Below are 15649 nucleotides of genomic sequence, written 5' to 3'. Positions count from 1 at the left end.
ATTATCCGAAGGTACACGGACCGTTTTCTTTGCAAAATCTTTGACTTTGATTAGTTTTAAATAATACTTCACAGGGTTAAAACATGCAATTTCTCATGCTTCAGTCGTGGTGTCCATGTAGTAGACATGAAAAAAATAATATAAAAATGTATAAGCGCAAATCTTGTTTTTTTAGATTTATTTCTATATTAGAGAAGAGTTAACGTATTTTTTTTGCACAAGGAAGGGGACAAGGGGTCTCTCTCTCAAGTATATTTTAATACACGCATCTCTTTTCCTTTGTAATTCCCGATTATTATATTCCATTATTATATATTCCCTTTAATTCCATGATAAACCACCAGATGTCCTCCGCGCCCCATTCACCGCTCATCCTGGAGCGGGAGCTCCGTGATTTGCTCTCGGGCGGATGTAGAAGGAGCGACCGCTATAGGAGGGGCAAATCCAGGCGGACTGAATCACACCCCGTCCGTGATAAGGGGTTTGAGATTCTCGCGAGGTGAGCGGACAAGTCATGCAATTGCCTCCAATACGCGGATTTTACTCTTCGTACACCTCGATGTCTCTCCATGCATGATTTTTCACCACCATTACCCAGCCGATGTGCATAGGGAGATGCGCGGAGACGCTAACAGTAGATTACAGAGGAAACATTGTAACCAAAGTGTCCGAGGCTGCACCTGATATCAAGTCCTAACAAACAGGGGAGAAGACCTGCCTTTATTATCCCGATCGACTTTATTATTCATGTTTTATGTCTCTTGCCTCGTCTGTCTGGATTTTGCTCCGTGCACACATTTTGGACGTCAAACCGCAAAATGAGTGAGGAAATATCAGATGTCCCGAAAGAACTGCTTGGTAAGGATTTCTACCCCTGTGTATATTATCGCTTCACATAAAATAAACGCAGAGTAGTCAAAATAATCGAATAGTTTAAATTCAGATATTTTAAACATGCTGTTTATTATAGCCCATTAAGTATATTATAGAATTAACGAGCGTTGCTTTGTTTATTAATACATTGCAGGTTTACCATAAAAATAAACGGCGTTTAATTGGAAAGAATGAATCGAGTTAAATCCCGCATGTTCGAATTCAAAGTTATTATTGTTGTTGTTGATATTCAGTTAGTGTTTGTTTTGTGGTTGTATTTGACATAATGTTGTGCATTATATTGCACAGTATTTCTGTGTTATTGAACGTCATGATGTGTGTTATTTTGTTGTTTATGTTACATTGTTATGTTATATTTTTTATTGTTTGTGTTAAATGTGTACACAGCTGCACTAAATACAAATAATTGTAAGGAATTGTAGTCATAACAACAGTTCCTAACAAAACTAACAGTAACAACGTATACAATCACTGTATTGGATTCATGATTTTATTGTATGCTGTTGTATAATGGGAAAAATCAGTCTGATATTTGGGTGATCTTAAACTATCAATGTCAACCCCAATCTGAGGCATCTTTGCATTCTAGTCAGTTTATTATAAAGCTAGTATACATCAGGTGACCAGAGAGATTTTTGTTATACATTTAGGTTCCTGTCCTGTCTGTGAAGTTACACTGACTTGGATAAGTTTACTTGGATATGTACTGCTCAAGCAAAACTTATGTATGAAAACATAATTCTGAACTCCAGATTGCACAGGAGATAGATGTCAAATGTTACTCAAGCAGTGTTAGAATGTCCCCATACACCCGGTTATTCATAACAGTTATGCTTTTCCCAATCGAAACATACACAAGTGTACAGTATATTAATAACAAAAAACTGTACAACTGAAATGTACTTGCTAGTATAGTTCAACAAATAAGAGGCTTCTGCTGTTATTTAGAAGCAAATCCTTCTCACATAGTCATAACTAGTCGTTTTTATCTGTATCTGTCAACATACTGTAGCTATTCATTTCCACAACACGTCAACACATAAGTGGAATTCATTTGTAATTCCCCCACAATGTACATTTTCTTCAAGTGCATTAGTATCAGTGAGCTACCTGGTCGTACTTTGTTTCAGGGTGTATGAACATGTTTTAGTCTGCATGTTTTTAGTTTATAGACACTTTTAGAGAAAACCCCTTATGAATGTTCCCCTATCCCGTTCCCACAGGCCGGCCGTGACCTTCTCAGCACAGCTACTGCCGGCCCTCAGAGGGAAGAGAGACAAATGTGGCGGATTTAAAGCAGAAAGAGACCTCATTACCTATTCCAACTCTTGTGTTTGACAATGGGGTAATTAGCAGCAGAGCGTCCCCGTGTGAAATGAGAAAGAGATAGTGGCCTTTGTGTTTTAGTGGCCTTTGTGTTTTACTGACCACAGCACAAGGACATCTTACTGAAGAGAGTGAGGCATTGTTCTCTTTCGGAACGGGACGCAGCGATGGTTGTCACCTGAATTCACTTTATGTTTGTGTCAGAGCGAGAAAACATGAGTTGGAATTTGAGTTCACGTCACACTGTGTGTGTGTGTGTGAGATTATGGTGACCATGATTCTATACGTTCTTGCCATAAAATCACTCTAGACCTATTTGTGTAAATATTCTTAAAATATATTGTTTTGAGTGGCACACAATAAAACTTGGGTTTGGAAAATGACATGGGAGTAAAAATAATGGAAGTCTTTATAGTTTATTAGACAATATTGGTTATTATTTTATTCCACTCAAAGATCAACACTTAAACACTTAAATTAAAATTTCATGATAATTCACTCACTCACATGTCATATAAGATGTCCGTGTGTTTATTTCTTCTGTCCAAAACAAATTGAGGCTTATGAGGAAAGCTTTCCAGTGTTCTTCTCCATGTAATGAACTTCAACAGGGGCTGTTGGTTAAGGTCCAAATTTCAGTTTCATTGCAGCTTCTAAAGGCTCTAAACGACAGCAGCCGATGAATAATTTTAAAGTGAACTGCTCCTTTAACAGAGCAAGCGATGGGTTTTTTGGACAGTGTTTCAAAGAGCTGCCGATATTACAACTGCACCCCAGCAGCAGGCATGACCCACTTTTTGCAAGAATCCAGAGCAAGATGACAGAGAGAGTCAGCGAGGGTGTGAAGAATCGATTAAATGTGGAACTTTGGTATAAATATGACTGCTGGTGACTATCTGCACCGTGCCAGACATGTGAACTTGTGCTTGATGTGAAATTAATGTGATTTAGCCCCCCCACACACACACACATCTATCCAGCCATCTCTCTCTCTCTCTGTGGATATGCTAAAGTGATAGTAGGGATAGTAAAAATCTGCATCATTTAATTGTACAATAACACAAAATTTGATTTGTTTCAACCCTGTAAATGTCTTTGTTCTAATGAACACAGAGAAAGATATTTGGAAGAATGTTGGCAATTTTCAGTTCTTGGACATCATCCACTACCACAGTAGGAAAACATTTTTTTTGTTTTGTTCTGTTGAACACATAATGAGATATAGGAAAACAGAGTTCTCAGGCACCTTTGATACCATTTAATTCTTCCTACTATGGTAGTCAATGATGTCCCTAAACGGAAAATTACTAACATTCTTCCAAATATTTTCTCTGTGTTCATCGGAACAAAGTAATTTATACAGGTATCAAATTACATGAGGGTGAGAAAATGATGACAGAATTTTGATTTTTGGGTGAACTATCCCTTTAATGTGAAACCATGCTGACTCAAAGATTGTCCCTTGTTATCAGCGATCTAAAATGTTGGAGAGAACCAGCAAATAATTCTTAAAACTTGTTTGACATCATAATTTTTGCTTTTGGTTAATAGCTCTGAAAAAATGTCCTAATCTGTACTTCTCCTGGTCTCTCCTCTTAGAGAGCGTAAACGATGCAGTGGGAAGGAAGATCAAGCTGGTGGTTAAGAAGAAAGTTAAACTGGAGATCAAAGGAGATAAAGTGGAGAACCGAGTCCTGGTGAGTCACTCCTTTTCCATCCATCCCATCCTTTCTGCATGTCTACAAAGTAGTTCAGCACTAGTATTTTTGGTTTGCCATGTAGGGAATGTGGGTTAGAGCTGTAATCGGGCCTTAAAAGTTTGGCCCGACAGTGCCCGAGCCCGACAGAATTCGGCCCGAGCCCGACAAGTACATTTTGATTGACAGCTTTTTAAAAGCCCGAACCCGTTTACAGCCCGACATTAGGCTATTCAAATGTGCGCACGCGCACAGCTTTTTGTCAAGAATGAGTAATTTATACATGTTTTAACATAATTTATTAATGACTAACGTAGGCTATAGGCCACTTGGATGTTGGAACAAAGAAATAAATAAGTCCTCTGTAACATCGTAACATCTCATATTATCCCACTGGCTCATTATTCTCATTATGCACATGGTCAAAACTTTTCCACACCTCAGACTTTGCTTTAGTTGCTGGTGCAACCCAAACGTAATCGCCAGAGGCAAGCCTCCATTTCACCTCCTCAGCCAACCTGTTCTCACTCCCGACTCGTCACATATTTACGCTTGGTCAGCGCCCCACGGCGTCACATTTGAACCCGCAGAGTACCCCTTTGGCGTTGTTTTTCGACGAACAGGGAACTGCGTTGCTGTTTTCTAAATGCTCCAGACCGAGATGCGTGCAATTCTTAGCATTTCATAATTATTTATGGTTTTAATATTTTGTAGCACCTAACCCCAACCTCACCCTAAACCTAACCCTAACCACCTCTCAGCCATATAAAACACAACACGCGAATAAAAGTACAGTCACAGGTATTTATTACACAAACTGACCAAAAGCATTACAAAATAAAACAAACAACTTGATTCACATACCTTTTTGCACCAAAACCTCACGATAACATTACAATGGAGATGCCGTGCGTGTCCGTGAATACATGAACTCGGCTGAGGCTCCCATTCAAAAGATAAACCGGAACAGCTAGATGCAGTCGGTTGCGGGAGCCAATACCGTTTCACGTTCAAAGCCAACGAAATGACGCGATCGGACACGAGACACAGGAAAGCCAATGGCATTGAAGCTGACGTAACTTCCTCTGGCGGCAAATTTTGAACGTCGTTCTTCACTGGATTTGAGATTTACGGCGGATGGTGATCGCTTTCGCATCTGTTCCTCATACAAATCGATCGTTTCGCGTTGGTAACCTTGAAATATCTGTATTTTTGAACGACATTGTGACTGCTTGTATTATGTGTTTTATATTACGATAAATAAACTGTTTTAAACATTCAATAAACATTACTTGCTCAAACTGTCTGAATAGTGTCATGTAAATGCAATTATCCTGGCCATTAAACTTAAATTAAACCCCGAAACATCATCATTGCAAATTATATCTAATATACATTTTCATAATGACGGTGAAATTTGCGTGCCCTTCACGTCGGAAAACGACGCCAAAGGGGTACCCTGCGCGTTCAAAAGTGACGCCGAAGGGCGCTGACCGAGTCAGGAGTGAGAATGTGTTGCAACCCTCAGCATCCATTTTTGCATCTTTGTCGCGCTAATCGGAACGCGTCACATGACCGCTCATTTACCGCGCAAGCCCGAGCCTGTGTAAAATGATAGAAATTAAGCCCGAACCCAACCGAACCCGTCGGGTCCGTCGGGTTCGGGCAAAGATCTTCAGCTCTAATGTGGGTATTACCACCTTACCCTTTACTGTCGTCTTGACTGCTTTCCGATTAAGGATGGATCATTTCATGTAGCTGCATATGAGAGAAAAGCATCTCTCCCCCAAACCCGTTTACACCTGAATGATGAAGCTAGATGATGAGACACAACAGTACTGACAGGAGTTGAAGTGTCGTTCAGTGTGAGGTCTGTGTTAAAGTGCTGGTGTGACACAGCTTCGGGTTATCAGTGCTAATGTGAGTCTCGTAGTAAAGGAATTTTATTATTGGTGTAGTAGTTGTGTGCTGAGGTCTAGGGAGGATTGTTTTAGTGCTCAGTTTTGATTAATCTAGAGAGTGTTCCAGAGAGATGCCACAGCCTCTTAAAGTTAATATCTGTATTAGTTTGACAGGACTGTGGTGTGGGGGATGTTTCTTAAAACAGTTTTTAATAGCACTTGGACAGTTCTAGACTTACTCTAGGAAGACTCCAAAGGCACTGCGGTATGAAGCTGTACAGCAGCATTACAAAAGAAAAACTAGATTCTTATGATGTCTGAATAAAACAACTAAGTGGTGCATGACAGTGCAAACCGTGCTAAAATAAATAGAAACCATCACCAAAATTCCCCAAATTGATTTAATGGTTATGATGGCAATTGTATTTTGTTTTAATGGAAACCATAATGGTGTCGGAAGGTCTCTAATGTGTTAGTGGAATGTTATCTGGCCGATGGGAACCAATAGAACACATAGAAATACGGCCCAAAACGCACTGCGCAAATTCATTTTGTAATAATTTTTAATGATAAACAGTGAATGGTTCAAAACGATATTGTAATGGAAACCATTAGAATTTGTATTAAATCCATTAGAATTTCTGTGATGGTTTCTGTTGTTTTTTAGGAGGGAAATTAGCAACCATGATGTTCTGATTGGTTGCCACGGGGTTGCTAGGTTGTTGTTAACTATCTAAAATCTAAAGGAGCCCACTTCTATATTCTGTTCTTAGAAATGTCTCAGGCCTTTAATATACGTTTTTTTTATATGATTTCACCATAAAACATAAGTCTTTCAGAAAAGAAATATCATTAAATTATTTGGGGCTGTCACGATAAACCGACGATAAATATCACGTGATTTATGCACAGCTTTTGAGTGAAGAACGGGAAAGTGCTGCTGCATCCGAAAGCCAGAGGGTGCTCTCGTGCGGAAACTCCAAATACGAACTGCAGAAGAAGACCATAACATGTTCTAGAATCTAGGAAATCCCTATGGACATGTTTTTATCACTGTTACTCAAGCCTCATCAGGTATTTTTATGATAAAAAAGTATATTTATAATGATCATGTTTGACGGGTGTTGCTTTTTCAAATGCACATTATAAGCGACTCAAACTCGCACTGCTTTTAGATCGAGCAGCATTTCCTACTGATCCCAGAGACGTGCTTCACGGACAAGCTACGCATTAAAAAAATATCGACACATTGCATATTGCAGCCAGCTCGATTACAATAGGATTTAGTGGTATCGCGATAAATTATCGTGCAGCCCTGAAATTATTAAACAAAAGTATGTTGTCCCTCAGTAATATTTGAATGTTTTATTAATAAAACGTGAGGGACATTTTTTCTTTATATGGAATATGGTGATTCACAGTTCGATACTACAAATTGAATTTACATTTACACATTTCGCAGATACATTTATCCAAAACTACTTACAGAGCTTTCAAGCTGTAGGCTGCATTTTTAATCCGTACTATGTTTATTCCCTGGGATTGAACCCACAGCATTTTGTGCCAGTTGAGCTACAGGAACACTAAGGTGGCTTTCACACCTGAAGTTTGGTTCGGAAAGGGGCACGGTTTGCATGAAAAATCGCTAATGTGATCGCTGTTAAGCGATCTCTGGTGCGCACCGAGGTCCCAACCCTGAGACTACCTGAAGGAGGTGGTCTGAGGGCTGGGCGATGTATATCGCGATTCACGCTAATTATACATGTCTAAATCGATTCTGAAATCGATTCGATGTTTTATGCACAGCTCTTCCGTGAACTATGGAGTTATTCTGCGGACTATATTAAAAAGGAATTGCAAACTGCATTTGCAAATACGTTTTCTATTTGTTCGTGTCAAAATTGTGACATAATTCAAACGCAATTGCAAACTGTTTTCATTTGCATTTACGCGAACGTACAATGTCTGCCAAATTTCAAAAGGAAAAGCCAAGTCTATTTGCAAATGAATTACCTGTGTCTTACGAGTTACGACCCTGCCATATTTAAATCACAATAGCAATTCCCCATATGCCATTTCACTTCCTCTGGTGTCGCGTATTAAGCCTGCCAAAACTCAAATGAAATCGCAAATTCCTTTGCATTTGCGTTTCCTCTGACTTGTACAGAAACCTGTCAATCAATGGCGGGGGCGGGCTTATTCAATGGGGCGTGTTTGTATCGGGAAGTGACGTCATTCACCGTCGACTGGAACTTAAGTAGATACATACAACATACATGTGATACAGCTAAACACATTAGGTATCATTCCATAGTGAACTACGGCGGTTTGATCAGTAGTATCAGTAGTATCGATCTAAAATCACTACGAGATCGAGTCGTTTATAATGTGTATTTGAAAAAGCAACACTCGTATATCATCATTACTATAAATCAACATTATTATCATGAAAATACCTGAAAAGGTTTGAAGAAGAGCGATAGAATATGACCACAGGCATTTCCTGGAACTAATTGTTATTCTTCGCCCCATATTGGGAGTTTCTGCGCAAGAGCGCCCTCTGGCTTTCGGATGTGGCGGCATTTAACCGTAAGTCATTGAGACCCGAGTGCACACTTTGTTCAGGAAATAAAGTAACCTGCACATGCGTTTTAGCCAATTATGATGTATTCACGAAACACTTGTAAGGGATGATAGCGTTGATGATTTATCTTGAATTCGAGCGAGAGTGAGCCTGCATTATATTCACGTGTAGCGAGTGCGGTCAGAGCTGCAAATGAGGTGCTGTTTGTTTACTCTTCTGCGCATAATAGCATCAAATGAATAAAAAACACAAAATATTGACCTGTGTTCTGTTTTCTATCATGTGCCCTGCACGTTTGTGATGACATGAGATGAACACAAACGCACCTGGGTTCGATAGTATCAAGCTGAGTGTGAAACCAAACTAACACTGCAGGAGGCGATCGGGTTCGGACCCCAGCAAACGTGCCCAGTATGAAAACGCCCTAAATTAATCGGTTTCTGATGCAGTAAAACTTTTTTGATATTTGTTGCAAACAGATCCGTTGAAACATATTACGGTCATATGCAATGATAAATTTGGTTTAGTTGCACTGAGATCATGGTCAAACAGTCAGTGTTAAATGAGGTCTGTAACTAGAGGTGCACCGATTGACCGGTGTTCTGCCAATTTATGCATCCCTATCAAATTTTCCATACAAAACAGGACTAACCCCTCCCCCAACCCAATCACAACACGAGGGTAGCACAAATTTATGGGTAGCATAAATTGGCAGAACACCGGCCAGAAACCGGAATCTGCCGGTTCCCCATCGAGAGCGGTCTCTCGACATTGCGGAACTCCTCCCTTCTCACCTCTCCTGAAGTCTTATTGGATAACGCCAGTGAAACTGGCCAGTTGTCGTGCTCGCGAATGTATTTACTGGCGACCAGACAGTATAAATACAGTGCACAGCGACAATACCTCAGAATCTTCTCTTTCACGCTGCCATCGTTGATATCGTCAGAAGCTTCTTCATCCGATGGCCGCCTTCTGTTGTCTTTGCGCGGGTCCCATGGACCCGCAGGATACGCACGAGCATTGCATCGCCTGCCTGGGCCTAGCCCACGCTGAGGCGGCGTTCGGAGAGTCTGATTGCGCGCACTGTGCTGACCTGCTGGCGCGTGTCTTGAGGACTCGCAGGAATGTTGCTCGAGGATTATTCGGGTCGAGGCCCACTGCCGCCAAAGGGCCGCTGGTGGGCCCACCCATGCCACGTGGTGGCGGCGACGACCCGGCTCAGGGCCGCCGTCCTCTGCCGTCGTCTCATTCCCCGGTCATTTTCACTGAGGAGAGCCGGCCGCCGCCAGGCTGCACCGAAGAGGAGTACTCCTTTTTTCCCTGATGTGCACAAGCACGTGGTTAAGTCGTGGACGGCCCCTCAATCGGCGCGAGTCCACGCTGCCACACAGGCTATGTTCGCCCACGTGGACGGGGCGGAGGCCCACTGTTATACCCGCATGCCGCCCGTGGAGGAGACCCTCGCTGTACATCTGTGCCCCTCCTCCTCTTCGCTGAGCGCGGGACAAGGTCTGCTGTCGAAGCCGTGCAGGTTTACCGCCCACCTCGCCAACAAGGCGTACACCTCCGCCGGGGAGGCAGCCTCCGCGCTGCACTCGATGGCGGTTCTACAGGTCTTTCAGGCGAAGATTCTGCAGGCGCTGGATGGGGGCGCCTTGGATGCGGACGCTGTGAAGGACCTGAGGGCGGCGACGGACTTTGCGCTGATGGCGACGAAGCGCACTGCACAGGCTATCGGCAGGTCGATGGGCTTCATGGTCGTCCTTCACCGCCATTTGTGGCTGACGCTGGCGGACCTCAAGGACGCTGACCGGACGTCGCTGCTCAACGCTCCCATTACTCCCTCTGGTCTCTTCGGGGATGTCGTGGAGTCGGTGTCGGAACGCTTCGCGGAGGCGCAGAAGCGCGCAAAAGCCATGAGCCACGTGCTTCCTCGCCGTTCGTTGCAGCCGGCGCCGAGAGCGAGATCCTCGTCTGCTTCGCGCTCTTCCCACAGGCCGGCTAAGCAGCCCGCTGCCGCGGCTTCGGCTCCCCGAGATCCTGGGCCGGACGTCCGGCCTAAGCAGTGGTCTGCCCCAGCTAGGAAGAAGTACGGGCAGAAGAAAGGTCATCGAGGCGATAGCGGATCGTCTTCGGCTGCCAAGCCACCTACCTGACGGGTCTGCAGAGAGAAGGGGAGAGTTCGTGAGCGGACCGGTGCTCAAGCGGCGCCGTTTGCATCTTGTTTCCCCCGCTGTTGCGGGCGATTGTTGCAATGCTCAAAATGTTGTGTGTGTACATGTATTAAAAGCACTTACCTCCTCACAAAAGGAGCTCTCTCCCCTTCACTCACACCACACTGTGTCCCCTGCCCTGCCACGGTGCAGCGCGAAGCCACAGTTAGAATATGTTATAACCGGCATCCCCTCGCCCACGGGAGCGGCGGCCGGAGCCTCACGCGCTTCACATTCCCCCGCCAGTGCAATTAGCCTCGCGAGGGCAGAGCGCGTCTCCGGAATATCAGCAAGCTGTATCGCCCGAGGTCATTCGGCCGCTATGCATGTTTCTGAGTGCGTGGAAAGCCATTCCGGGTATCTCTCTGTGGCTGCTAAATGTGATAGAACACGGGTATTCCCTTCAGTTCAGACGCAGGCCCCCCGCTTCAGCGGAGTTGTCCCGTCACTCACATTGCCGTGCAACGCTCCGGTGCTGAGACAGGAGATTCACAGCCTGCTCGGGAAAAGAAAAAGCGGGTTCCTCCAAGCGAGGTAGAGTGCGGTTTCTACAGCCGGTATTTTGTGGTGCCCAAGAGAGATGGCGGACTCCGTCCTATTTTGGATTTGAGACCCATCAACCGAGCGCTTCACAAGAGGGCGTTCAGAATGACTACGCTAAAACAGATCCTGGCGCAAGTTCGTCCCGGGGACTGGTTTCCGATTCCAAGCCGATCTTCTGTTGCCCGTGATGCGGGCAAGAACGTCACAGCCGTCAGTACACTCAAAGCCGCAAGTAAACATGTAAACGTGCGCGCGCAGAGCCTGTCTTTCACGGCTCGTTTATACTCGCATGTGGGTCCACCGTACCGCGAGTCTCTGCTGACTGACGCGCATCTCTCATGTCTCATGTCTATCATGTAGGCCTACTGTACAGACTGTAGTTGATGTCTAGCTTCTCTGTCTACATGGGGTGTGTATGCTAACAGTGATGCTAAACTCTGACACATGCTAAACTCATGTTGAAGTCGTTCACTCTGTGTAAAACAAACGCAAATTCCATTCGACCTGATTGCTTGTCTTACGTTAAAACTGTGGTCATTTCACCTAGGTAAAATGACATTCAACACGACTTCTACTTGTTTTTAAAGATCCAAAATATAAAAAATGAATAAATCAACCAATATATGTGATATATATCTGATTGAGTTCTTCACTAACACAAAAAAACTGCAAATACATATACATCTTTAGAGTAGAATTCACTCATAAGATTTTTAACTTTTTTATTGAAGTTGCAGCAAAAATCAACCCTTTTAATACTACAGACCCAAGATAAAGACAATTTATTTTACATTTCAGAAAAAAATGAAATAAAGCAATGTTAGTATCATAAACAGAAACAGACAAGAATAAAGTTGAAGTATTTTATTGTTATCTTAGACTTTTGTGAGATGAGTACAAAAATGAAAAAGGTAAATTAAGTGACATGTTTAGTTATATTTTATTATTTGTACTTCTTTTCAGTCACAGAGTTCTTCAATTTAAGAGTTGTTTGGGAAAGAGAAGATTCTGTAATTTAATGCAGCTTGGAGAACTGCATTTAGGGAAATTTGGGGAAATTGGAATGTTCAAACATTTATGTAATGAAAATAAAAAGAATGTGTATTGAAGAAAAGTTAATATGGTTTTATATACAGTATACTGTCAATTATAGTTTGTGGATAGAAAATCGGAATCTGCAAAAATCGGAATCGGCAGGTTTCACTTGTAATAAAATCGGAAATCTGAATCGGCAAAGAAAATTGCAATCTGTGCATCTCTATCTGTAACTTTAAAACCACAGATGTCTTAGCTCTGACTATTATGCTTCATAGTGATTCACAGACTTGCACAGGCAGACAGCCAGACACACACATAATATTTGACATTAATTCTTGCGCTCTCTGAGCACAACAAACAATGTGTAGGAGTGTTGTTGGACAACACTGAAAGAGCGAGCGAGACAGAACACTAGAGAGTCATGAGGGGAAAACAGTGCTGGAATTTCCCTGGAGTTTGCTGGGAATTCTGTCATGATAACTGAACTGTGAGAATCAAAGACTGGCACCTTAGCTACTCTAAATAAATGACTGGGAAGTAAATGGCTGTTTAGAGGATTTGTCTCTCAGGAGAAAGAGAAGTGTTTTGCGGGAAGTGACAAAACATAAACACAAAGCTGACTGTTTTCTGTCAAACATTTAAAGAGTACATAACGAGATCTTGAAATTGACATTTCATGCAGTGTGTAATGGTTGCCGTGTTTGAAAGTAAGCAGTCTGCCAAGTTGTAAATCCGAAGGTGAATGAATAACGAAGTTATTGGCTTGGAAAAAAGGGAGTCGACTCTAAATCACGCAAACGAGTCGTCCCTAGTCCGATTCGTGAACCGCCGTGGATTTACGTCACTACATATAGTCCCTGCCTACGTTTTGCTCGGACTGCCCGCGAAAACTTCACTCTTCTCCCCCAAACACTGTAGCTCCTGAGCCTCATTCGCGGTAGACCAATCACAGCAGACTAGACCATCTGACCAATCACATCAGACTAGGATAGTGGAAAGGAGGGGATTAGACAGATGAATTGCGGAACAAATCATTTGCGTTTTTACACCTTCTATGTATATAAACTTGTTGTTGGACACTACATAAACCAAAGTAGGACCTTAAAAATCCATAGTTATGTACTCTAAGCATTCAAGTACTTGTCAAGCATCTTTTTCTGAGGCAAACATTTTTGGATGTCCATAATCAACCACGAAAGCACAGGAAATACCCAATACGGCAACAAATAAAAACGCACTATAGGCGTTGTAAGTCCTCAGGCACCTGAGGAAGGAAAAAAATAGCTAATTGTCAGTCACATAAAAGGACAGATTGCTAGCAGAGGATATAAAACACACAGATTGAGATAAAATGGACTATGTTTCTCTACTATTTTTCTGTAAAGAGAGGGTGAGAGAGAGGAGACGAGAGCACTTCAAATAGTCAGTCACTCATACAGTAAACCCTCAGGCCATAGTTCAAGCCCTGACTTGTCTAGTAGACAAAAATATATAATTCTTAAAGCAGCAGGAAATAGAAACTGTATTTGTTAGAACAGGTTGTGTCCGTGAGTTCGTGAGCCAGCACTTTTAATTCCTCTTGGTCTAGTTGGCAAATGCTCACCTGAGGTGCTTGGACCTCGAGCAGGGCTAGCAGCCAACAAACCCATCTCCAGGAGAGAGATAAATCCATCGCTCCTTACTCTTCGCATTAGTTTTTAATTCAAATCCATCTCCAGTATTACTTTCAGGTTGTGGTCTGATTATGACATGCGCTACTATCACATACTGCATAAGTTTTCTTGGTATTAGTCTTATGCATTTTCTGTATGCAGACCAAAAGTGATAACTTCAATAATGAGGTCACATGGCAGTAATGGAGCATACTATACTTGGATACATTTTGCATAATTTAAAGCATATTTTTAAAGAGTAAATATTTTGTGATTTTTTTTAAGTCCTACTTTGGTTTACGTACATGCACGGTGTAAAAACACTTTCATTTTCTAATAATAGGCAGTTATTATTACCTCACTTCTTGACTGACTCATCCGTCTAATCCCCTCCTTTCTGTCAGCCTAATTTGATCTATAGCTTGATCTATAGCTTTCCTGTAGCTCAGTGGTAAGAGCATTGCGTTAACAACGCAAGGTTGTGGGTTTGATCCCAGGGGATTGCACATACCTATGTAACATTGCATTATAGGATAATGCAATGTAAGTCGCTTTGGATAAAAGCGTCTGTCAAATGCATAAATGTAAATGATCTGATTGGTCAGATGGTCTAGTCTGCTGTGATTGGTCTACTCTACCGCATGCAGTGTCGCAAATGGAACGTAGGCGGGCATTACACGGAGTGACGCAAATGTGACCCGGAACTGAAATTAGAACGACAGACGACTCATTCGCGTGATTCAGAGTCGACTCCTTTTTTCTCAATCCAATAACTTTGTTATTCGTTCACTTTCGGCTTTACAACTTGGCAGACTCCTTACATTCACACACAGCAACTAAATAAATCTTAACTAAATTAATTTTAAGGACATTGTAGTGGTTACTCTTTAATTGTAAACGGTATAGTATATAGTCTTATTCTTACTTAACATGACATTTCAATGTAATGTGTAAATGCACTTTAGCTTTGTCAAATTCACCTCATTTGCTGAATTGATGGCTGTTCATTGGTGTTGAATAGCAAACGAATAATGCACAGTCATCTATAATGGAATGGTGTAGAGTTTTGCAGTTCTCAATGAGAAATCGGATACCTTTTGTTCAGTTCTGGGTGTCCACTGTCTGAATAATGGGTGTGGATGAGGGAAAGAGACCATCTGTGTGGAGTTATCCACTGCCAGGGTGATGTTCACAGTGACCGACCTGGCCCTTTAAACCCCTCACCGTTTACATCTGATACAGCCTACAGTTCAAAGTTTTATTCATGATTTCACATTGATTGTTGGCTGTCATATATTTTGGTCAGTGGTTAGAGCATGGCATTAGCATGGGTTCGATCCCAAGGATTGCACATACTCCGATACAAATAATATCATGCGATGTAAGTCGCTTTGGATAAAAGTATCTGCCAAGTGCAAAAATGTAAATGTAATGTAAATGAATCTCACTTGCTGCATATGGACTACAGACCTTCACACAGGTCTTCAACAATGTTCTGACTTTTGAACAGGAGCCTTGTGGAGGATTAAACCATGTGTGTGTTACATTACTGTTAAATTCCACATCACTGTGACTGTGGGAGTCTGAGCGCTTCCTCATGGCTTGCCTTAACATGACAGAGATTACAGGGCACTGCGACAAAGAACCTCATACAACACACAGGGTCCTAATGCTCATCACGTTCAGCTTGTTGCTCGATAATGCTATCAAACCACTGTGGCGTGAGCCTGGGTATTGAGGAGAAATTGGAAGAACTTTAGCAGAAGATGTGTTTTGGAATTTTCAATGGAAATTTGATGAA

At 42.3% G+C, this 15649-nt stretch overlaps 1 protein-coding gene across 1 annotated transcript in view; it reads left to right on the top strand.

Annotated features, from left to right (window-relative positions):
• Positions 1-401: 401 nt before the first annotated feature.
• Positions 402-15649, top strand: part of LOC130558365 (F-actin-uncapping protein LRRC16A-like) — a 66412-nt gene continuing 51164 nt past the window's right edge. The window contains exons 1-2 of the mRNA XM_057340735.1: positions 402-858; positions 3820-3917. Of these exons, the coding sequence (XP_057196718.1) occupies positions 819-858; positions 3820-3917 (138 nt within the window). The 5' untranslated portion in view covers positions 402-818. The remainder of the gene's footprint in view (positions 859-3819; positions 3918-15649) is intronic.

The sequence above is a fragment of the Triplophysa rosa genome, linkage group LG8 (genome assembly GCF_024868665.1).
Source record: "Triplophysa rosa linkage group LG8, Trosa_1v2, whole genome shotgun sequence".
Classification (NCBI taxonomy): Eukaryota; Metazoa; Chordata; class Actinopteri; order Cypriniformes; family Nemacheilidae; genus Triplophysa; species Triplophysa rosa.
This window is presented reverse-complemented; position numbering and strand designations above follow the sequence as displayed.